The sequence below is a fragment of the Melanotaenia boesemani genome, chromosome 10, assembly GCF_017639745.1.
Source record: "Melanotaenia boesemani isolate fMelBoe1 chromosome 10, fMelBoe1.pri, whole genome shotgun sequence".
Lineage (NCBI taxonomy): Eukaryota > Metazoa > Chordata > Actinopteri > Atheriniformes > Melanotaeniidae > Melanotaenia > Melanotaenia boesemani.
The window spans coordinates 12839198-12866584 of NC_055691.1; the positions used below are offsets into that span (position 1 = coordinate 12839198).

A 27387-nucleotide genomic window follows, 5' to 3' on the forward strand; every position below is an offset into this window, starting at 1 on the left:
TAAGTTTTACATGGTGAACATTTTTATATTTTAAATGATATTGACACAGTTTATTCACACATTTAGATTTCAGGACATTTATTTAACAGTGAACTGTAATTCCAGCTGTGATCTGGAGTCAGAATGAAACTAAATGTAGTGCAAACGGCTAAAATGAGCTGCAACAGTAAAACACAGTAAAACACACAGTTCGGGCCTCTAAAGTCCACACCGTCATGTGTTTGCAGTTTAAATAAAGTTTGAATGGACTCCAGAATGAGGTGGACTCGTGCATGGGGCTAAGGGGGAGTTTCACATTTCCACTGCACACCAACACAGAATGAGAACACACGTCACATCTACGGGTTCTACACTTCTAACCACAGATCCACACCAGAGGGGGCGTCTGGATCACCACACTGCTGCCCCCCGGTGGCAGAACCAGGTCACGACAAAAACATGCAGCATGCAGCAGGACGACGACATCACACAGTGGAGTCAGAGCGGTGATATCAGAGCAGTGACATCAGAGGGAGGAAGGCACTTTGCAGGGATGAGAAGTCTTAGATCTTCCTGATATAAGACAATAAAAGCAGCCTGATTACAGAGCCTGGAGGAGGAGACATGTTTTACTGACCACAACGACCTGTTTTCAGGACTTCAGATTACAGGTGAACTCTTATTGCTCAGATTGACAGCTGGATGAGTCGCAGTCTGAGACCAGAGGGTTGCTGGACTTTCTGTGGTGGTGATGGCGTTTCTGGGATTATTGCTGGACCAGGACGCGGTGCTGATGGATACTACGGCTCGATGCTGCAGGTTGGCTCGTTTGTCCAGCAACAACAACCAATTAGAGAGCAGAGACAGAGATGATGCGTCAGGTGGGTGGGCTCACTCCGCCGCCATCTTCTCGATGTGGTCAGTCAGCAGCTTGTACTGTTCTGCAGAGAGAGAGAGAAACATGTTAGTTTTCTTTTTACAAAGAATGTGATTAAAAGATGCTTTAAACTGGATCCAATCAAAGACCGGGTTCTGGAACCCTGAGAAAACCTGGAGCCAACATACAGTAAAATCATAACTGGGACACCACCAACACCTCCATCCATTCCCTCTGGCTAGCCCAGGTTGGGCTGCAGATGCAACAGGTAAAGGACGGAGTAACAGAGACCCCTCTATCCAGCACCTCCTGGGTCTTCCCAGGATCTTCCCAGGTCCGTAGGGACACGTAACCCCTCCGTCAGGTCCGGAGTCTTTCCCTGCATCTCCTCAGTAGAACAGGCACAGAAAACCTCCAAAGTTAGACAACCAGGAGGCATCCTAACCAGATGCTGGAAGCAGCTCATCTTCATCCTGATGATGATGCAGCAGCTCCACATCCGGTGCCCTGGAGGCTAAAGTGGCTCATCACCTGAGTCCGACCTCCTCCTGAAACAAGCTCACTTTTCACAGCGATGCGGTCTGAGGTTCCCAGAACAGACCCCCTCCTCTCTCTGAGGTTCCCAGACCAGACCCCCATCCTCTCCTTGAGGTTCCCAGACCAGACCCCCTCCTCTCCCTGGCTGCACCTTGAAATCCTGTCCATGAACACCATGAGAAGGAGCAGCCTTGGTAAAGTCCAGCAAGTTCAACCAGATTTTCCTCCCTGGTTCTGATGGAAGTTTTCCTCCCTGATCCTGGTTCTGATGGAGGTTTTCCTTCCTGGTCCTGGTCCTGATGGAGGTTTTCCTTCTTGGTTCTGATGGAGGTTTTCCTTCCTGGTCCTGGTCCTGATGGAAGTTTTCCTTCTTGGTTCTGATGAAGGTTTTCCTTCCTGGTTCCAGCATCATAGATTAAGTCAGCAGCTTTAATTTCTTTGTAAATGTTGGACCAAACCTGGCCAGAAAGTTCCTGATCCATTGTTATTTGAGGACTGGAATGTAAACCTTATAGCCAGAATTCCCAGTCCCATGTTCCTCACAGCAGTGGAAGGGGAAATAATATATATTGTAAATAAATATAAAACTTCCACTGATTCTAATGACACTGGTATGAAAGCAGTAAAAGGTGGTAGAGGGGATTTCAGCAGCTCTAACTTCCACCTGGAGCTCCTCATGTTTCCTAACAGGAGGAAAATGGCTAAAGCTGCTCCGCTGTATGAAACTGGGATCGACTTCACTAATTACAGGCCAGTGTCTCTACTTCCACAGTTTCCCAAATGTTCGAAAAACTATTCAATAACAGATCAGACTCACTGATAAACAAAGATCAATGACTTTCTGACAGTCAGTCTGGATTCAGAGCAAATGTCATCATCAGTGGCTTTAAAGGGGTCAGTATTAGGTCCAAACCTGTTTCTACTTTATATAAGTGACATCATGAAAAGATTAAACATGTTAAAATTAGTGTTATTGGCAGATGACACTGGTGTTTCTGTTCTGGGGGGTTTAGAGGAACTACTGGGGGTTCCAGAAACTACTGGGGAGGATTACTGCTGACATGAGCAAACTGAAAATGCGGTCTGACAGAAAATAGTTATCATTAAGCTTAAAACCTTAAAAACAAGAAAACACAAGTACAGATACGTGTAGGTGGGCTCTGCGTTCTGGAACACAGACCCATCCACGTTCTGGATCAGACCCCTCTGCGTTCTGGACCACAGACCCCTCCGCGTTCTGGATCAGACGCCTCTGCGTTCTGGACCACAGACCCCTCATGTAGAAAATGAAAACATTGTAGTAGTTCTGTCTGTGGAGGGAGGCTGTGGACCACTTTGGGTGGAGCTCCAGCATCAGCTTACAACACCAGGTACAGGGAGGATAGAGGTCTTTAACAAGAAGCTGTACTCATAATGATTTATTTATTTAATTTGTTTATTTTCTACTTTTATATGTATAATGTGAATATGTTTGGGACTGATGGTTAACTGAGTAGTGGAGAAGGAGTAGGATTAAATTGACAAGGTTATTTCTAGTGCTTTAACCATAATACCTCCTCCATCAAACTGTACACTTGGCACAATGCAGACCAGCACCGTTGTCCTGGCAACCACCAGACCAAGACTCTTCCATCAGATCACCAGATGGTGAAGCACAATTCATCCCTTTCAGGGAACGGATCTCCACTGATCCAGAGTCTAGTGGCAGTGTTCTCTACACCACTGCATCCTTGGCATTGCATGTGGGTGGGGGCGTGCCGGTTCAGATGGCTGCGGTAACCAAGGAAATGGGGCTTTTGACACTACTTTATGAAAGAAAGGACTGTTGTGTTCACATTTCCCATTCTACATCCATGGGTTATACCTTACTGTGGAAAACTGTGAGAGAATTGGGAAGGCTTCATAACAGGAGCAGGACACGTCCGAATAAGCACCTAGCCTCAGGAACACAAGCCCAGAAGCCTACAACCCGCGACTGACGATACTTACGAACGACTTCACAGAACAACTAGCTCAACGTGGCTGATAACAGGCGACTTGGCAACACTGCTGTCTTCCTCTGGCCCAGTCGTTGTGGCTCTGTGATGTTTCATCCAGTTGCTTTCTTTCTCCTTCTACCGCCTTCTTAACTGCCTCTGAAAATCTCGCCTGTTTGCGCCATCGTGCTGCAACGTTTACCACAGGCTGCTTCACAGACTTGAATGGCTGAGTGCATCACATGGGATCGCAGCTGGTCTGCGTGTTTCCTGCCTACTACCGGGAAGACTACAAAAGGCCAGTTAAAATAAAAGCACCTCACAGATTTTATATTTTAGGTCTGGGTCCTTATGAGACAGGTTCTGGGTCCGGATCCGGATGTTAGTGACATCTGTGTTTTGGCATCATCAGCATAAGACATAAAATTTGGACACAAGCAGCTGAGGTTCTGGTTTATCATAACATGTCTGGAGATAATCATCGTGATCTGTGCGTCACTATGAAGTTTTTTCCAACCGCCCAACATGCCCCACAGTCTTCTTTATAAGCTTGCACAATTTTTACAGTCCTCGTCTTCATCTTCTTCAGCTTATTTCTCCTATTCCTAATCCTCTTCTTCTCTAGTTTGTTTGTTTCGCTGGTCACGTGTCAGCCATTCTGCTCTGTGACCATTGGCAAGTTTGATCTACATATAATCAGCTTCATTGGCTGGTGTCCTGATGAGTCTTAAAACATTATGGGTGGGATTCCTTCCTTCTTCATCAAACCATCAGTTGTTTCGGGGCACATCAAGCGAAGCAACCCAGAGTCCTGTCTGTTATCACAGGAAGCCCCCAGCTCCATTACTACATTCACAAACATGGTTCAGTTATCCTGTAAAGTCTCCTTAGCATGCAGATCAGCTGGGATCTGAGCTGCTTCCATTTCCTAACCCGCCTCCATAAGATGCTTCTGATCTGAAGTCGGAACAACAGTTTTACCTTCATTCAGGTTCCCGATGACCGCCTGCTTCTTCAGGAAGTCGCTGCAGAGCTTCTTACTGAGCCCGAACGCCAGCATGTTGTGAGTGAACGTCCTGAAATCACATGCAGACAAAGGTACAGTGGCCCGGAGAGGACAACACAGCAATAAGGACCAAAACAAGAGGAAAAATAAAACAAACACATTATAAAGTTTATAAAAACAGCAAAACAGAGTTTAAAACATTTTCTAAAACATGTTTCATCATTTTCTGTTTTTGTGTTTCTGTTTGTTAACTTCTACTTTGTGGTTTTCTGTGGTTTCCAAGTTTGGGCCTAGAGCGTCTCCTAGAGCGCCACCCAGAACGCCACCTAGAGTGCCACCCAGAGTGTCACCTAGAGCACCACCTAGAGCTTCACCTAGAGCGCCACCTAGAGGACTGCAGAAGTTATCAGTCAAAAAAAGGAGAGATATCACTATTATCTATAATGCTAGCCAATGTTGGTCAATGCTAGCCAGCATTGGCCAGGGTTAGGCAGTGTTAGCCAACACTAGCCAGGGTTGGTTAACACTAACCAGGGTTGGCCAACGCTTGTCAACGCTTGCCAGGGTTGGCTAATGATAGCCAGGGTTGGCCAACGCTAGCTAGGGTTGGCCAGGCTTAGCCTGTGTTAGCCAATGCTATCCAGGGTTAGCCAGTGTAAGCCAACGTTAACCAGGGTTGGCCAACACTAGCCAATGCTAGCCAGGGTTGGCCAATGCTAGCCAACCACTAGGCTTTGGTTAAGTCTTGCCTATGTTTGCTACAGTAAAAGCTAATAATTTGATAATAATTAGTAGTTTTGTGTTAATAATCCTGACTTGAGAGTCTAAATATCGAGAAACTAATTAAACTAATACAGCATTAGCATCTGAATTGGGCCGGGGGTCACTTTGTACTGGAAAGGTTGAGATCAGCTGGTGTAGACGGACTTGACGTCTGAATATGAAGAAACAAACACTTCAGATCAAAATAAAATCTCAGTAATTCACGTCTAGAAATGAATGAAGCTGGTCTGACACGTCCGTGGCAGCTCGCTTACCCCAGCTGGCCGAATGCAATGTTCTCATCCATTCTGAAGCTGTCCTCCTTCTCCTTCTCCGTCATGTGACACCATTTCTCCCTGCAGCAGAGACATTCGGGTCAGCCTTTACCTCCAGTCGCCATTCAGCTTGCCCACAATGACGGGTCGGGGATGGGGCTCAGCGCAAAAGCATGCAACACTGTGGTTTTGGTGCAGAAGCACTGGCTGCCGACGGCTGTCACAATGCATCAATCTGATGGAAAATATTCCTCATTTCTCTTTTAAAGGACAGAAATGATGTGCATACAGGGGGATTTTAATGACATCCATCCCTGTAACGGCTCATGTTGCACTGCGGCAGAAGGTAAACATGAATCAGCCATCAGCAAATGATTCATCCACAAAGAATCACCAATGTTCAGCACCAGCAGATGAAACCAAACAGGAAGCAGGAAATGCTTTCCTGCCTCATTCCCACTCATGTGGATCCTGCTATGCTGTTGATGCTTTAGATGTCAGGGGTCATTTTCCTCTTTAGATTTAAATGAAGGATTAAATCTATTTGAAGGAAAAAGCTCAAAAGAAGCACCAGCTCCTGCCAGCTTCTGGCTTCTGACTGGAAAAGACACATTTTATGATAAAGGAGACTAACTGATTTTCCCTCTGCAGGACAGCAGGCAGCTTCTTCTTTGTCCTGTTGAGCTGAGCCAATTAAAAACAATAAAACCCAGCCTGCCAACCTCAGAGTCATACCTGCTTTTTAAGGTTGTGACCGGCGTTTTTAGCAGGTTTAAACTGGTTCATTTTGGATAAAAAAATAGGATTTTACTAAAATCTGCTGCTCAACCAAGTCTAACAATCTAAGTCTTCATGGTCTTTAGAGAGGTAAATCAGGATTACAGCAGAATGTGGAATCACATCTTTTATTTCTTTCTTGGCTACTAAATCCTGAAACGGGTCATTTTTACCAGCATATCAGATGAAATCCTCTCACTGAGACTGTTTAAGATCATATTTTATTTTCACAGCCAGTTTTAGCTGTAAAAGCTGCTTCAAGAAACCCCAGAAACAATGCATTGTAAAAATGAGCTAACAGGACAAAATGTTTAACTTGAGAAGATTCAGGTTAAATAATATGCTGGTGCAGTAAAATAATTACACTCAGTACAACTTCCTAGCATTAGAAAACATTTCTGGGCTTTAGACGAGAGAGAGAAAGTGGCGAAACACTCGTTCCAGGTCCTTTATCAACCTCAGCCCTCGGTGCAGCGTAGGGATGCCAGGACCTGGCCATGCATGCACTTCACCACCACCACTATATGAACGTGGAGGGAATGAACGGCGGGTTCAGTGTAAAACAGAAATCAGGTCAGTTATTACTGATTTAATCTAGTGTTTGTCTCGTTCCAAGAGAAACGAGAAGTAGAAGAACTTTACTTTCTTTTCTCTCACAGTGAGACAAAAAACCAGGCTGAAATAAGCGTGAACGGGATGATTTGGAGGGTTGTTTACTTAATAAAGGGATCATAAAGCAGGTTATGTAACTGGACTAAAGTCTGAATCTTCTTGGTTAAATCCCCGTTGAGGCGGCGCATTTCTGCCGTGTGGAAGTGTGAGCTGGGTGTGGTCCTGTGTTGTAGGCGTTAGGAGGGGAGGACACCTCTGCTCTGATACCTCTGGGGGGTCCTGTGGAACGGCAACAGGATTTAAACCGTAAAGGAATCAGATCCGCACATTTAACATTAATGTGAGAGAAAGTCTGGGTGCCTTCATGGTCCCCCCAGACCTGATTCTAAAATGGTCTTTGTTGGGAAAACTCTCCAGGGAGGATAACAGTCGTCTTCAATGCCCACCAAACACTTCATACAGGTTTTATTTTTCTTCCAGGTGGATTAGTCTGAACTCAGAAATCCTGTAAACATCAGAGTTTCCTGACTGAATAATAAAAAAACGATGGACGAGAACACAAACACGGAGACCAATGAGCCAACAACTAGTTCAAACATGGCTTTATAAGCTAATTTTACAATAATACTTTATTTATTTAGTCTAAAACCCTGTTAAATTTGACTTAAATTCAAATTTAAAAATGCTTCAGTTAAAATTATTTTTAACTAATTAAAAAATAAAATTATTTTTTTTATTTCAAATAGCAATAACAGACCAATTGTTTGACAGCAGGAAATATTTTATACTGCCCTTTTTTTAAACTTACACATAATTAAAATAAATTTCACCACATGAAATTTAATAAACACGAGATCCTTTAATGCTTTGATCATCATTTGCTAAATAAATACATTTATTCCACCTGATTTTCAAATGGCTGTTTATTACTTATCCAGGCTTTTCGCTCCAACACAAACGTAAAGGTTCGTATCAGAGGGAATGAAATTCATCTGCAGCCGCCAACATGGAGGCAGGAAACTGATGGAATTAGGCTCATGTTTAGGCTTCAGAGTGAGCTGACCATCTCGTCTCACTTCAGTCTGACGCAAACCGGATCAGTTTCAGCCGACCCCTGGTGCCACGGGAAGCATCAGTCTGCAGCACACAGCTACAGAGAAAGGGAGCATGCAGATGGAGGCAGAGTCATGGTGTGAACATGCATGTGAGAGAACCTTCTGGATGGAAATACACTGCAGACATTATCCCAGCTGGCTCTGCACGCTGTGGGCGTGATGGGAGGCAGCATCAGACCACAGCAACATGCAAGGACACAAAGACGTTTCACCACAGGAAGCTGAAAACACGCAGCAGTAGCTTTCAGCTCATTCCCAGCAACGGCTCCTTCAGTTTGAGGAGGAGAAATCTAAAGAGCATCTTCTGTTTTCTAGACAGCAGCATCAGATTTTTCTCCGTTTACTTCTAACCCGTGTGAAAGAAACATCTGATCTGATCCGGAGTCTCTCTAGAGCTGAACCGACTTTCTTCTAGACTCCTGGAAGCTTTAATAAACTAAGCAGAACTTTTTATGGACCTGAATATAAAAACAGAAAGCTGACAGATCTGGTTTATTTACACAGCCTCCAGAAAATGTTTTCAGTCTGGTCTCTGCAGAGAGACCAGACCACACCATCTGTGGACAAGTCCCAAAAAAGCCCGGTCTTCTGCAAAGACCATGTCCTGCAATGAAGACACATCACTCTCGGCAGCTTTGTTAGGCTCTCGCTTCTACTGCATCCTGCAAGATGTGTGAGCCGCTTTCTGATCCAGACCACATAGACTGGACCAAGACCCTAGAGCCAGATAGGCTGGAACAGCCATTTGCCGTAGCAACGATGCTTCCTGAAGCAGGAACAATGCAGGATTTATCCCGAAGGGATCCCCGCTTCTACCATCCACACAGCAGGAAGTTGTGTTTCCAGCTTCCTGTCTGTGTGGACCAGGGTCGCCCCCTGCACCTGGTCCATCTGGTCTGGGACTAAACTTTTTATGACAAACTGAATGGGGCCAAAATTTCATCTTTATCAGGCAAAACCTGTTTTTCCTACCTACTAAACCAAACCTTTTCATATCTATACTATTATATCTTGTAGAAAAACATAACTTAATGCAGTTATTAATTTTTAAAGCAACAGAATGAGCCTCAGACATTTTACTACGTCTGTGCTATGAAACAAAAACCTGCTGATGATCACAAGCTGCCTTTCAATGGTTAAATAATAAACCTTCTGAGCCTGATGTTGGTACTGACTGGGCTACCGCTAGTGACTCGCTAGTCTCCTGCGACATCCTGAACATTGTGTGAGACAAACAGAACTGGTTCCTTTAATCTATTTTACTTTATTCTTTCTTCTGTTTAAATAAAGCTGAATTGAACTGCTGTGTGCAGTTTTTGTTGAAGACGGCGCCTTGTTATTGATCCTCTCTTGTAACTCTCAGTATTGATCAGTCTCTCGGTATGGATTTTTTAAACAACACTAGCTGGACTGATGTTTCTAGAGACGATGTGATTGTATCTCGAGCTCATGAAGATGAAAACGGATGGTGATGTCTAAACTAGCACCTGGTTCAGGCTGGTTGAAAATTATATTATATATTAGCAGGTTTACTCACTTTATTACATCTAATTCAATACATTTTAGCATTTAATGTTGTCTTTGACATTTTATTTTCCAACTGTCCAAAAGCAGCACAAGAGTCGGCCATTTTTAAACCACACTGCCTCCGAGCCGCGTTTCAAAACCTGCTCCCACCCATCCAGGTCTCTTTGGGGGATGCGCATGCATTACATGTTCCCTTCAGATTTACTCCTCTCTCCACCGTCACCGATCTTTATCTTTGCTACCACCGTAATTCTCAGAGTCATTTTGTTTTTAGGGCAGCGGACAAAATGAGGACAGACCTCTCGTCTTTCTCTTCATCCTGCACTCCACTGCCCGGCAGCACGGCACAAGAGGACAAAGGGTTAAAGGGTTAAAGAAGGAGGGCAACATAAGCTTACAGAGGAGAGGAAGGAGTGGAGGGAGACAGCAGTGCATCACCTCCAACCTCTATTTATACCTCACAGAAACACACAGAACAGCCTCTTTTTCCAACTCACCTGGTGGTCGGAGATCTCTTCTCCCTCTCACAATGGACGGCATCGAAAAACGCTGCGTTCCAGAATCGTAACGTATGCCTGTCAGGAAGACAACATTAGCTATTAACGGCTAACGGTGGCGATCACACGGCAGACAACCTGGAGCTTCTCCAGGCGCATCATCAAGTGCATGCTCAATGTTGGTCCCAACATGGGGACAGCTGCTGCTACATGAATCTAATTTAAACTCACACATGGAGAGAGGAAACATGAGCTCTGCTCCACTACAGTTAGATAAACATACAGAAGTTTGGATGAAGCAGCTTTTTAATGAACAAATGAACTCTTATTTTTTCTAACACGCTTTCTTCTGTCCCTCTTTCTTTGGCCCAGTTGCTTGTGGAGTACCTCTAGGTTCTATTCTCGAGACATTTGCTTTTTGATATCTTTTCAAGTATCTGTTGTGGTTCTGCCTTTATTCATCACAATACCTCGTGTCATTGCTCTGCAGATGGAATATAAATCTGCCTTCTCTACCGTAAGGATATCTGATGCGCTATTTTTAACAGTGGCTTCAGCAACAACCACATCACGGTTACATTATTAGAATTTACTGGTACCAGAGCAGCTGTATACCACTGTGATGGCCGCCTAGGCAGCCACACACATTGAGCCGGGTCTGGTAACCTTTTTCTTCATTTTAGCTAAATCATTTTATTTGTAATATTTACCATTTCTTTTATATTTCACATTTTTCTTAGCAAGTTTGGCAGGGGGGGGGGGGGGGGGGGGTAACTGATTGGGTGCACACTTTTAGTTGACTCATTCTTGTCACCTTGTTAGTTTGGTTTATTTTCAGTTAATATGAATTTTCTTTGAGTTACTAGTTCCTGGGGAAGTTGCTGTGTGGGAGGCCCAAGCCTGCTAAGAGTCCCAGCTGAGGTGGATCTCCTTTGAGGAGGCTACAGCCTAATTGGACTCATCCATCTTGCAAAAAGATAGTGGGAGAGGGGTTTAGATTTTCTATTGTTTTGTATTACTTTATTTGTTCTTTATGTAGAAGTATGATTATTTAGATTTCTGTTTCCCTAATGAGTTATGAATCTAAATTGTTTAAGTTCTTTTGTGAATTAGTTAAGTTTATTAAGTTAGCTGAAGATGGTTATGTTGGCCGGAGTTATTTTGTTACGATCGGCAGCTATGAATCCGAGCGAGTGGCCATGACTTGTGGAGTCCCCCAGGGGTCAGTCCTTGGACCTCTTCTGTTAAACTTGTATATGCTCCCTTTGGGTCAAATATTACAGAACTATAGCATTAGTTATCAAAGTTACGCAGATGATACACAACTTTATGTGTCTCTGTCACCAGATGACTGCAGTCCAATAGACTTAATGTGTCAGTATCTGGAGCAAATAAACACCTGGATGAGGGAGAATTTTCTACAATTAAATGAAGACAAAACTGAGATTATTCTGTTTGGTAGCAAAGACAAGAGGGTCAGCATTGGCAAACACCTGGAGACTCAGGCTTTTAAAATCACCAACCAAGTTCGTAACCTGGGAGTGTTGATAGACTCAGATCTGACTTTCAGCAGCCACATCAAAGCTGTCACTAAGACAGCTTTTTACCAGCTCAGAAACATCAACAGAATTAAAAATTTAGTTTCCCAGAAAGACCAAGAGAAACTCATCCATGCATTCATCTCCAGTAGACTGGATTACTGTAATGGTCTTTTAACAGGACTTCCTAAAAAGAGCATTAAACATCTGCAGCTCATCCAGAACGCTGCTGCTAGAGTTTTAACCAGGACTAAGAGATCTGAACACATCACACCAGTTCTGAAATCTTTACACTGGCTTCCAGTCAGTCACAGAATAGATTTTAAAACCCTTCTGCTTGTTTACAAATCCCAGAATGGTTTAGGCCCAGAATACATCTGTGATATGTTCAGAGAATATAAACCTAGCAGAGCTCTTAGATCCAAAGACTCTGGTCAACTAGTCCAGACCAGAGTCCAGACTAAACATGGAGAAGCAGCATTTAGCTGTTATGCTGCAAACAAATGGAACAAACTGCCAGTGGAGATTAAACTTTCCCCAAATGTAGACATTTTTAAATCCAGGTTAAAAACATTTCTTTTCTCATGTGCCTATGCATGAAATCTGCACGGTAACTTTTTTTTAACTTATCTTGCTTTTAATCATTTTAATGTAATTTATTATTTTATTGTGATTATGTGTTGATTATGTGTTGATGCCTTTTACTATTCTAAATATCTGTAATATCTTTGTTTTATGTAAAGCACTTTGAATTGTCCTGTACATGAATGTGCTATACAAATAAACTGCCTTGCCTTGCCTTGCCTTATGCATTTCCCTCTTGTGTCAAAATGGTCTGATCAGCCAGTGTATATAGTTTCCCTTGTGTGTCAGTTTGTTAGGTCAGTTAGTTTTCAGTTCCTTATGTTGATCTGTTTATTTGACCTCTTTTATGGGCCCAGAACTTTTACTTAGGAATTTGTATTTTTGTTGTTTTTTTTTTGTAAAATTAAATGTCAAAAGACTTTTTCTTTGAAAAACCTCCTGTGCTCTCTTCATCCTTGGCCTCGGTCCCTCACAACCACTGATACCAGTTCCCATCACAGTCCAAGTTAAGATCTCTGTTTTTAAAGTTGTAGCCTAATAAAATCGCCAGGTGTCGCACTAGGGCAGCTGAATCCAAAACAAGTTCAAACTAAACAGGATTCTGCAGCAGGAGGATCGCGTTCGATCACCCAAGCTAAATGTCCATGTTCCTCCAGCTGCAGGCTGGGCAGCAGCAAATGTCCAGCCAGGGTTAATGACCAGCCCTGGACCCAAGATTAGTACTAGGTGAACCTTCATGATCATGATGAAAAGACCATCACCTGTTAGAAAAAAAGGGTTTTCTTCTCCACCATGGAGGCTTGAACCAAAGAGAAGATCTGACCCAACGCGTTGGTCATTTCTGTCCTGAACAGATAAACTGGACTGATGTGGATCATATGAAGGATTTGGACTATAAATGGACCATAATAAGCTGGGTTGAAAACTGGACTTTCCAAGCAGCAAGCGGCTGTTTTGCTCTTTATTCCGGTTTATTAACCAAATGTTGGAAAACTGCGAGGATTTGGCCCACTTACATGTCAGAACCTCTTGGTTCTGGTTCTGACTCCAGACCTTTTGGATCCTCAGATGCTGCTCTATAAGCTGTAAGGAAAAGGTGGGAAAGCCCTTCCATGGCCCGTATGCTGTGGTTTTACATGAAACTAAGCAGCTCTGCTTGCTGAACATGAGCCTGGTGTGATCTGTCGATGTGCGTGTTGCTGTAACCTTGTTTTTTCTATCCATGACTTCTTCTTCATCATCTAACTCATAGCGTTATTTCCTGTGTCCATTCTCACCAGATGGGTTGCTGCTTCAGGTGAGTGTACAGATACACCTTTTCTACTTTCTTTTCTTCAGGAGCGTCTGACTCTGTGGAGGAGAAAACATGTTTTCAGATTCAAAAACAAAAAGTATGTGAAGAGGAAAAGAAAGCAAAGTGACTCCTGGTGTGCTGTACCTGGTGATTTGGGCTTGGTCTCAACAGGACCCTCCCCATCCCTGAAAAGACGATCAGCAGTGAGGAGCAAAGCAACATTAGAATTGGTTCATGAACAGGATTCAGAGGAGTTGGTGGATCTGCTCACTCAGACTTGGGGGCTATTGAGCTTCTCAGTTTGCTCTCCAGGCCGCCGAAGAAGCCTTTCACATCACTTTTAGATGTGTTTTTAAGGAGGCGCTCAGCGGCGTCTTTCTTCCCCGACAGCCAGGAATTGGCTTTGTTGATGTAGGAGTCCAGACCAGGTGGAGGACCACCACGATCCAGTAGCTCTGATGGAGACGGCTGCGACTTCCCTGAGGAGGAAATATCTACATGAGAACTTTGTTTTTAAATCTTTATAAAACCAGCAGTTTGCTGAGTAAAGTTGGTCTGAAAGTTAACCTGACTTGGAGAATTTGCCTGCAGCTGCTTGTTGTTCAGCTTCTGAAGCCACGTTAATCCCACAGGTGCTTACCAGGACAATTTGAAGCATTTAGCTTCACTTTATCCAGCTGTAACTCACTCAGTCTTAAAAATACAGTAATTAGATCACCGGCTAAGACACAGCAAAGCTGCCTGAAGAGCAGGTTTGCTTCATGTGATGCAAGAGAGACATTAACAGATTTGCCTGCAGACTGATGCTGATGTGTTGCATGCACTAATCACGCAGTGCTTCCTGCTTGCATCAGCACAAACGCTGCATTTATTTATGATGTTGCTGCAAGAGAAAAACCACAGGGCCAACCCAAGGTGGTAACACGCCCTGAATCAGCACAGAGGACTTCATCTGCACGGTGTCTTCCATTAGCGCAACACAAGAGTCAACAAGATGTGTTTTAAGTTTCACAAGAGTCAAAATGTATGTGTTTATAGTCCAGCCATTGAGACATATAAGAATGTGTCTTTATAAAAGGGAATAACAGCTAAAAAAATAAGATCCGTGTGACTTCCAGGTGTTATTTTCATGCAGACAGTGAAGCAGGGATTGTGGGGTAGCTGGGTGGAGGGTTTGATGCTGGAATATAGCCGAGGGTCATCAGCATAATGGCCATGGCCAAGGAAGAGCATGTAATGGTGAAGAGAAGGGGACTGAGCACTGAGCCTTGGGAACACCCTGGTTAACTGTGGCAGGAGCGGGGGAGGAGCCTAACTGAGTCTGGGTGGAGAGGTTGGACTGAAACCATGAGACTGCTGCACCACCCAGGCAAGGGTGATTAGATAGGCAGTAGAAAGGTCCAGGAGGATTGTGATGCTGATATGACCAGAGAGGGGATGTCCAGTTATTTTGATGAGGGTGGTCTCTGTGTCATGGTGTATTCTGAAGCCTGATTGACATTGACATGTATTTGTAGAGTCAGGTAGGTGTGCAGACTAGAGGAGTGGTGGCTGCCACCCAGGCCGTTTTTAAGCTGAAGGGTACCACTCCTGACTCCAAGGTAGACTTAAAGTCCACAGTAAGGCAGCACAAAGCAGGTAGACACACCTTGACCAAGACTGGTGCATCATAAACCCGCAGCCTGCTAGCAGTAAACAGCATTTCAGTCGGAATCTTTAATCTGACTACAAACTGAACAATGTGGCTCATGAGGCGAACATAGTTGATCCCTTTGGCCTTATGATTGGCTGGTGGCATCATTCCGAGCAGCCTGCAAGTCATCGAGGACTGAGCTGTAGAAATTTCAAGTTAAAAACCCAGCACCCAAAAGCAAAAAATATATTATCGATCTGCACCACGGGCAGCATTACATAGGAAAAACCAGGACCCCAGAAAACAGCCCTGTGGGACACCACAGAGTCTGTCAGGATCCACCCATGTCAGACAAGCTAAGATGGAGTAGCGTGTAGAAATGTAAGTACCTGCTGCTGGGACTCATTTCCCTGAGTGAACCTGCCTAAAGGGATGAATACAGTTTTATTTAGTCTAATGTAATCTAAACTGAGAGGAGGATGGGGTGGGAATGTTCCATGACAAACATGACACATGTATATGGACAGTCAGACCTTACCCATGTAATAGTACGTGAAGCACATGGTCATGAGGTTCTTGGCCGGGCTGTAGTCGTCCATCTGGTAACATCTGTAAACATATATTCATAATCAGTAGGTTTAGTTTCAGTAACCAGTTTGATTACAGGAATTTAGTGTATTACATTCAGAGATGACCACTCTTCTTTCTGACCTACGGTGGTTTGTAACTAATCATGTGAAAGCCAGCAATCAGCCAGAACACTGAAACTACTGCAAACACCAAACCATCCATGTATGAACTCCACAAGATCTCAAAATACACATCATAGCTTTCCACTGCCACATGGGGCAATGTTCTACATATGGAACCATTCCACAAACCAGAGGTTTTGTTTTTCCCTCACCTTGTCCTGTCCAGCATTGTGGCAGCAGAATGATAATCTGGCTTTTTTGTATCATAGTTAATTCATACAGTTTCTGAGAACTGCATCACCTTCTGGTAAAATCTTTACTAAAATCCCTGTGTATAGAATCTCATACGTCTGCCCCCTGGTGGACATTTTTGTAATACAATTATTCTGATGTATCACATGGCAAAAAACCATGCATATATGCATTCTTTCTTTACTTACAATGTGTTAAAAAGACCAAATAAGTATTTCATATTTGAAAAAAATGATATTATGCCAGCCTTTAAAGGGTTCAGAGGCACAGCATCAGGATAAAAACCATCAGCGAATACCACAGCGATGAAGTGGAGTCTGTTACTTCCAGCAGTTTTTAAAGGCATGTTTAAAAATCTTCTCTTCATCCTGCTGTGGTGGCAGCATGAGCAGCCACTCACTAAACAAGATCTGGTAACATTTTTCCTTGTTTCGGTTAAATGAAATAAATAAATGTACTACCAGTAAACTGGCCATCTTTCCATCCCAGTGACCAAGTATTCTCATCTTATTAGATATGGCTTAGAATCGTGTTTGGGCCCTGCAGAGTCTGATGAGTAATGATGAGAAAGAAGAGGCAACAGGAACATGTTCACACAGAACCAGCAGGTTTATGAGACCAGGTCCAACAGATCAACTCACTCAAACAGGACGACAGCAAAAGACTGGACCAGTCTGTAAAAAGTCGCTTCGGTCACGCATTTGGAGTGGCATCGCTGCAAAGAAAATACCACACAGTTAATCAGCCGACAGCGCTCTGCAGTTTTAACATGAAATGTAATAATTTTCCATGCCAGCACCCCAGAACCAGCACGATACAAGATCCATGACAGTATTTACGTCACGTTTTATACCTACAGGTTTATATTTATGGTCTACAAAATCTTCCGTCCAGGATTAATATATACATTTGTTTTTGTCGTTTGAGTTATCTTCATTTGATTCTGTTGATCATTTTTTTCAGGGTGAACAGATTAATTACTGCTTAATGGGGAACTTTGGGCTCCCTGGTCTGCATTAAGGCCCATTTCTGCTCTGTACGAATGTAAACAGCACCATCCGTTTCCAACGTTGTCATACGTCGCCATCCTCATGCTTCCATGCATGCTTTATGTTGCCATGGTTGTTAAGTCAGATCCTCCACCAGGGGGCAGTGCTGAGTTCAGAGTTCACTCCTGCAAGCCAACGTTTAGCAGCAGTAATGCTTCGCTATGAAGTTGTTTCCAACCACCCAACACGCCCTAAACACTCACATATAGTCTTTATTCACAAGGTCGCACAATTTCTAGTTGTCCTCGTCTTCATTCTTCTGCTTTTTCTCCCTTCTTAATCCTCTTCTTCTTCTCTGGTTTGTTTCTTTCGATGGTTGCATGTCAGCTATTCTGCTCAGCACTGCCCCCATGGTTTCCGTGGTATTGCTCCGTCTTCTGCGTCAAGCAACGGATAGCTAAGCTCCCTGAAAACGGACCAAATTATGCACGTAACGACGCAGAAGACGAACGAAACTGTCCGTCTTCTGCGTCCAGCATACATGGGCCTTTAGTAGGAGATGAAACAACCTCCAAAAGGCAGAACCTTAAAGATGACACATTCCCTTTTTTATTTCAGGTTCCTGGGTCTGATTCCTGGGTTAGGGTTCCTGGGTCTGCTAGCCTCTTGTAGCCTTCTCCTGCTTTGCCAGCCTGAACAGTCTTAGAGGACGCCATGACAGCTGACTGAGGGAAAAGGTCAGATCACCTGACCTTCCTTAACTACGATTGTAAAACCAGCCGTAACCCTAAAAGGCTAATTAGGGTCTGAGAGCTCAAACCTCCAGGGGTTCTGGTACTTTTCCAGGTGAAAGCAGACAAAACAAAAATAATACAATGATGTTCTATGAAAAGAGTGTCACCTTTGAATTTAAACCTTCTGGAGCTCAGTCTTTTTTTAGCTGTTAACAGTAAGAGACATTTTGACCAGGGGTGTCCAAACCTTCGCATGCTGCTGTAGAAAGAATTTTGTAAAATGTTTAACAGAAAAATATGAAGATGTTTCAGAGGGTTTGGGTTTGTCTTTGACATGTGTCCTGTTTCTGCCGCTGATTCCATGCTTTCTGGAAACAGAAGTTATTTCTTCACACTCACCTGGGCGCTGACATATTTGGCAAACCACTCCCGGCCTTTTCCATTCTCTCCACCGCACAGCTCTCCGAAACGAGCCTTCTCCTCCTGGTCAAAGTCCTGTCTGGAAGAGCAGCATCACAGCACAGCGGTCATTAACAGAGAGTGAATGCAGCCAATGCTGCTGACAAACGTAGAGAGGATGCAAAAGTTTCTTTCATCCATCAGAGGCAGATTGGCACGGTTAGACGGCTGCTACCAGCTCCGGGACCTAGCCTGGAGCCGGAGAAGAAAAGGTTTCTTTTTCAGCCTGCTGAACTGAGCCAGAAATAAATAACACATCAATAAAAAAAAACAAACAAAATGTCTGTAAAATTACAGACAGGAGCATACCTTTATTCATATGAACATATGTAGACGCCTCGTACCTATTGGAGCTGACGATCAACACGGCCGCTATCTTGGATGGGTCTCCCATGCGCCTCCAAAGCATTTATTTCTAAGGTGTATGCCCAACTAAAATCATCGCAACTCCAAAAATTTTTACCCGATTTTCTCACAGTTTGTTACAAACAGCTATGACGTAGTTATGCTGCAGGTCGCTGATACATAAAAACAGCTGCTTTCACGCTGAAATGGTTTTATTACGCTCTTTAATAAAGAAATATGGTAAAATATTAATATATGTATAAATTAATTCATTTGGCACTTTAATAAACAAGTTTGATCACTTGAATTTATCTTTTGATTGCACATTGTCTCAGGCGCTACTTCCTGTCAATTTCAGGTGTTACTTCCTGTCAATTTCAAGTGCTACTTCCTGTCTGTCTCAGGTGTTACTTCCTGTCTGTTTCAGGTGCTACTTCCTGTCAGTCTTGGGTGCTACATCCTGTAAGTCTTGAGCGCTACTTCCTGTAAGTCTCGGGCGCTACTTCCTGTCAGTCTTAGGTGCTACTTCATGTCAATTTCAGGTGCTACTTCCTTTCTGTCTCAGGTGTTGCTTCCTGTAAATCTCAGTCGCTACTTCCTGTCAGTATTAGGTGCTACTTCCTGTCAATTTCAAGTGTTACTTCCTGTCAATTTCAAGTGCTACTTCCTGTCTGTCTCAGGTGTTACTTGCTGTCTGTCTCAGGTGCTACTTCCTGTCAGTCTCAGGCGCTACTTCTTGTCAGTATTAGGTGCTACTTCCTGTCAATTTCAAGTGTTACTTCTTGCCAATTTCAAGTGCTACTTCCTGTCTGTCTCATGTGCTACTTCCTGTCAGCTGATTAACTAATAAAGTCTGGACTTACTTTCCGTGGAAAACATTTTCCACGTAAGCCTTCATGAACTGCCTCCTCTCCACCGTCTCGGCATCGGCGTCCTCACCGCTGTGATTGGATGAAGATGATGACCTCCTCAGGTCCCACATTTCCGACAGCTGGCCCATGTCGTTGTCGCTGTCTGCCGATTCTGTGGCGTCGCTGTCATGGTCCCCACCATCACCACTGTCCTCTGGGTGGAGGTAATGGTGGGGACTGGCTTTTGTTGGCGCCATGGGCTCAGGCAGTAATGGCTGCTGGTGGTCTCTGGAGGACGGCGGCTCGGGTGAGAAGGCGTCTTTGTGGTCCTGGTGCTGACCTTGGTCTACGCTGAGAGACGTGGACTCTGGAAGCTGGTCAAAGTCGATCAGGTTGTCTACTTCCACACGCTCAATGCTGGAATCCATCTCCTGGGTTCTAACTCTGCAGCAGGGCTTTCAGAGAGCTGACTGGTGGTCAGAGACGTCCTCGAGTCATCATCCCTCATTTGGTTGAGATGAACATCTCATCCCAAAAGGTGCTGACCTCCAGTTGACTCTCAATATCGATTCATCTGTGGACAACAGAGAGAATTATCAGAGCCAGGAGGCAACGAGAGGACGTCTGGGTCTGTCTCATGTTACCCTACAATCTTCTCTTTTTATAAAAGCCTCTTTTAGAGCTGACTCCAGCAGCTGGTCCTGAGGACATCACATGAGACGTCTGGAGATTACAACATGTACTTCCTGTCTTCCTGAAGAAAACATCCCACTCATCGTTGGTTCTGCTAAAAGAAACCTGACATCTAACTAGGGCTGGGCGATTAATCGATAAAATCGATAAATCGAATTTTCCATTTCTGGAGATTAATTTTTTTGAAAATCTGGATTTTTTTCCATAGTTAGTTAGCAGCAGACTTAGCCCTCCCTCCACACCAGAACGGTGTTTGTCTGACAGATTTTCAGTAAAGTGACCTTTTACTCACGCCTGGGATTTAGCTGTGCGTATAACTGCAGTGAGAAATGCTGCGCTCTATGAGATGCAGAAATCAACTTAACGCACAAACACTAGTTAGGAGACAACCTTCATCAGGGGAATTATTTCTGCAGTGGATCCTGTATGATAAGGATCCAGATGGAAAGAGATCACGGATGCATTGTGTCGCATATTTCAATGTAAGATATGAAGTCCTTTATATGGTGGAAGAGCTATGACATTATATGCTTTATTTTTGCTAGCATTCATCTATATAAACAAATGAATGTTTTTAATAAGTTTATTTATGTTTTGTAAAAGAAAAGGAAAAAAAATCGATTAAAATCGGAAATCGGATTTGGTTATAAAAAAATCGGAGATTTTATTTTTAGGCCATATCGCCCAGCCCTACATCTAACATTGCTGCCTTCATTTAACTGAGGATCCAGGTGTAGTGAAGAGATTATTTAAATGTGGACAAAACTAGGGGAGGAGTTCAACTTTAAAGCTGCTTATTTTTAGATAGAAAGCTGACACAATCAGAACATTTTGGAGGACCAAAGAAGAAGAGTCAGGTCTAAAACCCATCTACAGCAGATGAACAGGATCTGAATCTAGCAAAGACCAAAACCAGGACCTGAGATGTGCATCTGGACCTCCAGTTGAGCCATCTACTGTAGGCCAAAGCCTCATCACAAATGGTCTCCATGGAAATGTGGCTGTCAGGAAGCCATTGAGGTATGTCACATTAACTGGACTGAAGATCAAAGGAAACAGTTCTGATGGACGGACAGATCCTCGCCCAGAACCCGGACCTCACTGGGTCAGATGGGGGGAAGGATCCTCCCCAGAACCCGGACCTCAACATAACTGAAGCAGTGTGGGAACATCTGGACAAAGAACGGAACAAAAACAGAAACATCCAAAGAAGAGTTTTGGTAAGTCCTTCAAGGACCCTGAAGAACTATTCCTGGAAAGTCTTTCAAGGATCCTGAAGACAATGTGGAGGATTAGCAATGAACCACATGTTCAAGGCCAGTTATCAATACTGAATAAAATTCGGTATGAAAACATGAATCGTGAGGAAACCACCTGGGTAACTAATGATTCTCCAGGTCTGTCCTTGTCCATCTGGGACAGGTATGAGACTGAAGGCTACAGAGATGCTACAGAGAGATCAGCAGACGTGCAGGTGTTGTGGTCCGACTTGTAATGATTTGTGTAAATCAGTTTTTAAAGGAGAGAAAAGAAGCTGACCAGATGTTCCCCAGTGAGACAGATTTAAATCTCTAGATTGTGATTTTGAAAGCAGGCCTTCCTAGTTCCTTCTTATTCTTTAGTCCTTACTGATACACAGGAAGTTGAAATAATTGACTGGAAACCACAAACAAGCCCTCATATCTGCAGACGTTTTCCAGAATCAGACTGTTGTGTAACTTTTGTTGAAATAAGCGGGCGGCATCACACCGCTGAGCTTCCCAGGATGCTTCACCTCCACACGGTGGCCATCGCTCTCCAGGCAACAGCTCGGTCCTCTGACAGTAGAAGATGGATGGATCCATGTTTTCATGGTGTTTCCGCCAGGTTCTGAGCCTAGCATCTGAATGTGGAGCTGAAATGGAGACTCATCAGACCAGCAACGTTTCTCCATCTTCTATTGTCCAGTGTTGGTAAGTCTGTGTGAATTGTAGCCTCAGTTTCCTGTTCTTAGCTGGCAGGAGGCACCTGGTGTGGTCTTCTGCTGCATCCTGGTCCAGACAACTGCTGCTCGCTGGATATTTTCTCTTCTTCAGACCATTCTCTGGAAACCCTAGAAATGGGTGTGGGTGGAAAACCCACTAAATACTCAGACCAACAACCATGCCAAGTTCAAAGTCTCTTAATTCCCTTTCTTCCTCATTCTGATGCTCAGGTTGAACTTCAGGAAGTAGTCTTCCCCCTGTCTACATGACTACATGCTGCCGTGTGATTGGCTGGTTGGATGTTTCTGCTAACAGGAACTAGAACAGGTGGAGCTGATGAAGAGGATGGTGAGTTTATTCTTCATAACCAAACTCCTCCTGCAAATGCAGTAAAATCTAATAAAACACAAATATGTGCTGCATTTAGATTCCACTGTGTGGGATTTTATCTCTGCTTATTTCCCAGGTTAAAAAATCCTTTTACTGGCAGGGAAAAAAGTAATAAAAGTCTCAGAGTGACTCGTTCAGGCCGTTTACACTGGAAACGTGCCAGTGAAGCCCAGAGGTAAAGATATCCATCAGAAATGCTGCTGGCAGGAAATGAAACCACCAACAGCAGCCTACAAAATAAAATACAATAAAACTGAATGAGTTTGTTTGTTTTTTTAATTTCAGGAAGCTTTTCTATCTGAGACATGACAATATGATAAAATCCCGGAGAGTCTAGTTTTCCAGACCCAGGGACCAGATCGAGGAATCAAACCCAGGAACCAGACCCAGGAATATCCCAGAACTGGAAGACATTTGCAGAGAGAAATGGAGGAAATTCCCTCAAACAAGAACAGCAAGCGTCTACAAGCTGTGGTACTACTAAGTACTAACTCTGCAAGAGCCCCAAAATTTTGCTTTGATTTTTTTCCTGTATTTCCCATAAAAAATGTAAACGTTTCAAATAAAATGTGACTCTGCTTAAATATAATGGGAATCTGTTATCTTTAAGGTTCTGCCTTTTGGAGGTCATTTCATCTCCTACTTGCTGCTGAACTGGGGTGCCTAAACTTATGCCCGCCACTGCATGCCTGAGCTGAGAGATTTCCCTCCATAACTGGACTGTAGGCTGTGTCTCCTGGTCAAGAAACATCTTCTGCTGGGAAACCCTGCAATGAGGTGGACTGTATTTATATCTGAGAACATCTGAGTTTGAGGTGCAGAACAGCCATGGGTATGGCGAATTTCTCCTAACGGAAACAGAAAAGAAGCTTCCTCTGGACAAATCCAGGATTCCTGAGCCCAGAGTTCACAGCAGAGGCTTGGCGAGCTGCAGAGGCCTCGGCCAGTCGGGATAGACAGCAGCCACACAGGCCTCGGTTATCAGCCTTCTCTGTGAGGCTGCAGCATTTCTGCTTCCCCCCTTCATCACATACAAGCCACTCCACCATGACTGCAAATCCCCACGAGCCTGAGAGGTTTGATGGACAAGACAGCATGATCAGAGCATCCTGCCTCCCCATCCCCCGTGTACGCTGCATGTAGCATGATTCACACATGGAAGCCCATGCTGTTACACAACTTCCCCGAGCCTCTCCCACCCGGGGAAATATTACTCGCTGCACTGAAAAAAAAAGAAAGAGAGAGCGAGACAGGAGTTCATTTATCCCAGTCAGCCCGGCGATGAGCTGCACGCAGCCGATGCAAAGCTCTTTCGCTGCACAACGTCTCAGCTCACTACACCACATTTAGACCTGAATAAAGCTCAGCTGGAACCAATACCCATCCTGGGACTCGCTGACCCACAAGCCTTCAGCTTCTCCATGAAAGATGAGCTGGTTTGATTCCTAGGTCTCCAGGGACGTCATCAAACCAGCAGCAGTGAATGCATCTCCCTTAGCACTGAGTTACAGGACAGAACAAGTATTCACACCCCTGTAAAAGGTTTGTTAAAATACATAGACTATTTCCAGACTTTTCTCACCTTTAATCAGACCAAATGTCATTTATAGAGCCCTTTTCATGCAGAAAGCATCACAGTGCTTTACATAATAAAACTAATCCTGCATATTAAAACTACATTTAAAGCCTTCACACACCAGAGTATATAACAGGAGATTAAAACACGCCTCATAGTGTCTCTTTAACACACTCACACACACAGAGCCTATATCCCCTCTCCGTACCCGCCCAGACCCCATTCTGTACCAACAAGACCTCCATCCCTGGCTACCATCTAAGTATAAAACATCTGTAGAATGAAAACATCTGGCTGACAGAACAATAAAATGGAGCCACATAAATAGGAGGAATTTAAAATAAATAGAAATGTGACCTTTAACCTGAATAACTAAAACAGATGAAGTAAAACTCCTTTTGGTTTGATCGCGACCTGCAGCCCCTCCCGGACCCACGTCCAGACCAGCTGACTGAAGCTCAGCCTCATCATCACACCTGTTCTTTTCTTTCTGACGTTCAGCTGGTAAACCGGGCCTGAATCAGGCTGAAACCCCGACCACAAGGAGTTCCAACAGTCTCTGAAGACCTTCAGAAAGCTGCAGGATTATTGATCGATAACAGGTGCAGACATGAGGACTGGATAGGGAGTTTCAAGCAGGACATGATCTGGTTCTCGAGGATTTCTCCTGAAAGCTGCAGCGGAGCTTTTATTAGCCGGGACCTCTGGTTGAAAAGCAGAGTTAGATTGTTTTCCCAGAATGTGGCTGAGGGTGCACTGCAGGGCCTGCTGCAGGAAGTCGTGTTTAGATGCTGCAGCTTCAGGAATGTGGACTCCAGATGAACTGCGCTGGCTCAGTCTGTTCCAGAGGAGTCATATCAGAGCGGGGTGTTGGCGTGTTTACAGCCCAGCAGGACTTTTATCAGCTCGGTTCACCAACATGTGGAAGTACAGCAGTGTGGGAAACTTCTGCATGACTGTCAGCTGGAAAAGTCTCATGCTAAACAGCAGAGAAGTAACCAGTGATTTACTGCTGTGGACAGATCTGCTGCTCTGCCTGCAGGGAAGCAGCTGGTGTTTGCTCATCAGATGAGCTGCAGTAAAACCTTATAAACAGCATCACACCCAACATTTAACTGTAGGAACATCAGCCTGAGAGGTCACGGAGAGGTCAGCGCAGCATTGTATGCAAGCTTTTCTCATCACAGCCTCAGACATCACGCCTGCCTGTACAGCAGGATGTGCAGCCCTCCCTCCCTCCATCCTCTAGCACGGTGCCGAGACACAACAAAAGCTCAGCTGCTCACAAGGCCAGCACACAAACAGCGCAGGGCCTGGATGGATGTTGTGAACACTGGGAGGAAGCCGTCCTCCATGTGCACATCTAGATAAGACTTGTCTCTGCTTGTCAGCGTGACGAAGCGCAGCCTCAGAAATAATTTGATCCTTTCCAAACCTGTAAAAAGGCTGGAACAGGATTAATGCATCAGAATGCTGATCCATGGGTCTAGTTGGATATAAATGGTTTCTCCCATTTCTGCATAGGATAAGAACCTGGTTACATATTTGCAACATAGCCCTTAAAATTTACCATGTAAACCAACATATGTTTGACTCTGACATGAATACAACATGAGAAGTCAGAATATGTTTAATATTCATATTTTTACTTCAAATGAATCCATAAAATAATGACTGTGGTGAATATTTTTTGCTGCAGCTCCGTGTGACCATCTGCTGCATCTCAGATCCTTTCATAAAGATCAGCTGAGGCTTCTCTCCAGTCCAGCATCTTCTATCTGACGCCACAGAAAACGCGCACTTCTCCCTCTTAATATAACCCACTTTTGTATCCGTTTGGTGAAGCTGCATATGGACAAAGGGCAGAAGTCTGATCTGATCAGAAATGAAACGTCCTTAGTCGATGAAACACCTGCCGAATAGAAACACAGCTGAAAAAGTACCTTAGTGGGTTTTAGATGTGGCTTCTTCTTCGTCGGTGACCTGAATGAACGTTAAATTGCGCTTTTTCTCAACGAGGTTTGGCTCAGTGCGCACTGACAGCTGCGGTAGGAAGCGGCGCTGAACAAACAGAAAGAGCTGACGTTTCCTGGAGGACAGAGGGGACGTGAGAGTGGAACCTTTTCTCAGGTAACCCACCCTTACCAGTCAAGGTGGGTTACCTGCTCATGGAGACAAACACAGAAAACGCCCCGAAAAACCAAAACCTTTCGAGAATGAAGCCTCCGCTTCGACCCCTGAACCATTCAGACAGAAGTGCCATGAAAAAACTGGCCTTGAAGCCATGAAACAGCCACCTGGCTGAATAAAGCCATATTTAAGGAGAAGAAGACGGAAGTTAAAGCTGTACGTACAGAAACTGTCCCGCCGTCACCAGAGAAAGCAACGCTTGCACCGTCCCTGCCTGGAGGATGAGCACTGTCTACCCTGGCGTCTTGATGCAACTGCGCCTGCGCACAAAGATGGACGCGACTACAGGGGAACCTAATGACGTTGAAGAAGGAGAACCAATCAGCGCTGCGGCTGCTCAGAGAGGAAGATTACCGGATATTCCCTCCCTCTCTCTTCACTAGTTGGTTGTTTGTTTACGAGTTTAACAAACTGGAAGTTTTCTGCTTGTTTTATTTAACTGAACTCTGTTCACAGAGAACGTTTCTAAACACTTTCTTCACACAGCAGAATTATTTATTGATTTATTTTATGTATGTTATGTATTTATTTAATAATATTTTAATAATAATGGAGGAGTTGTACAGTGTGATGGCCAAACAAAATGAAAAGTTTAGAGAATTTATAGGCCAGAAATCTGGATAATAAAGCACTAAAGGTGCATGGATGGAAGTTATTGTGCATATTGTGAATATTTCTCTCTCCTCACCATCTAGAAGCTGTGAGATTCTATTCCTGCTTTCTGTCTGTTCCCCTGATGCTGATATTCATCACATATTGTTCCTTCTGTGTTTAGAAGGAAGCAGCTTCACAGCTTTAAATTCATCCTGCTGATTTTTTTACCTTTTAGTTAGTAAATCATTAAAATTTCCTCCTTCTTTCTCATAAATATTTAATTTTATAAATATATATGAAAAAATATTTTAACTGTTGGTGTTTAAAGAGAAAACTGATGCAAATCTGTGTGTGTTTAGTGCAGGGATCTGCAACCTTTCCAATCCAAAGAGCCATTTTCCCTCAGCCAGCTACATAAAACTACTTTAGAGCTGCAAACAGGCAACTTAATATATATTTTCTTAATGAAGAGCCACCATAGGATATTTGTTATTTTTGAAGAACCACATTTTTATTTCCGTTTTTAGGTTTTAAAATAAATAAAAACATAAACCCTTTATAAACAGAGGATAAACAGACTTTCTTCCAAGGGATGTACATATTTGTGGAAAATGATGCAAAAGAAAAAGAAAAGTCCCTGGTTTCCAACTTAATGACAAGAAAAACAG

General features: G+C 43.8%; 1 protein-coding gene across 4 annotated transcripts; it reads right to left on the minus strand.

Moving 5' to 3' along the window:
- kiaa0513 (KIAA0513 ortholog) lies at positions 1-26405 on the minus strand. Of its 4 annotated transcripts, none has more exons than XM_041996101.1 (13): positions 26290-26404; positions 19325-19886; positions 18057-18156; positions 16576-16649; positions 15529-15599; positions 13629-13836; positions 13502-13542; positions 13341-13413; positions 9941-10018; positions 9743-9772; positions 5413-5493; positions 4351-4445; positions 1-920 (listed from the first exon to the last, which is right to left on the minus strand). In XM_041996101.1, exons 2-13 carry the CDS (start codon positions 19738-19740, stop codon positions 871-873), a joined length of 1317 nt encoding a protein of 438 aa, XP_041852035.1. In that variant the 5' UTR covers positions 19741-19886; positions 26290-26404; the 3' UTR covers positions 1-870. The 4 variants fall into 4 exon arrangements, with proteins under 4 accessions (XP_041852035.1, XP_041852036.1, XP_041852037.1 ...); XM_041996102.1 differs by lacking the exon at positions 26290-26404 and adding an exon at positions 25879-26223; XM_041996103.1 differs by lacking the exon at positions 9743-9772 and having other exon boundaries at positions 26290-26402.
- Between the last annotated feature and the right edge of the window lie 982 nt (positions 26406-27387).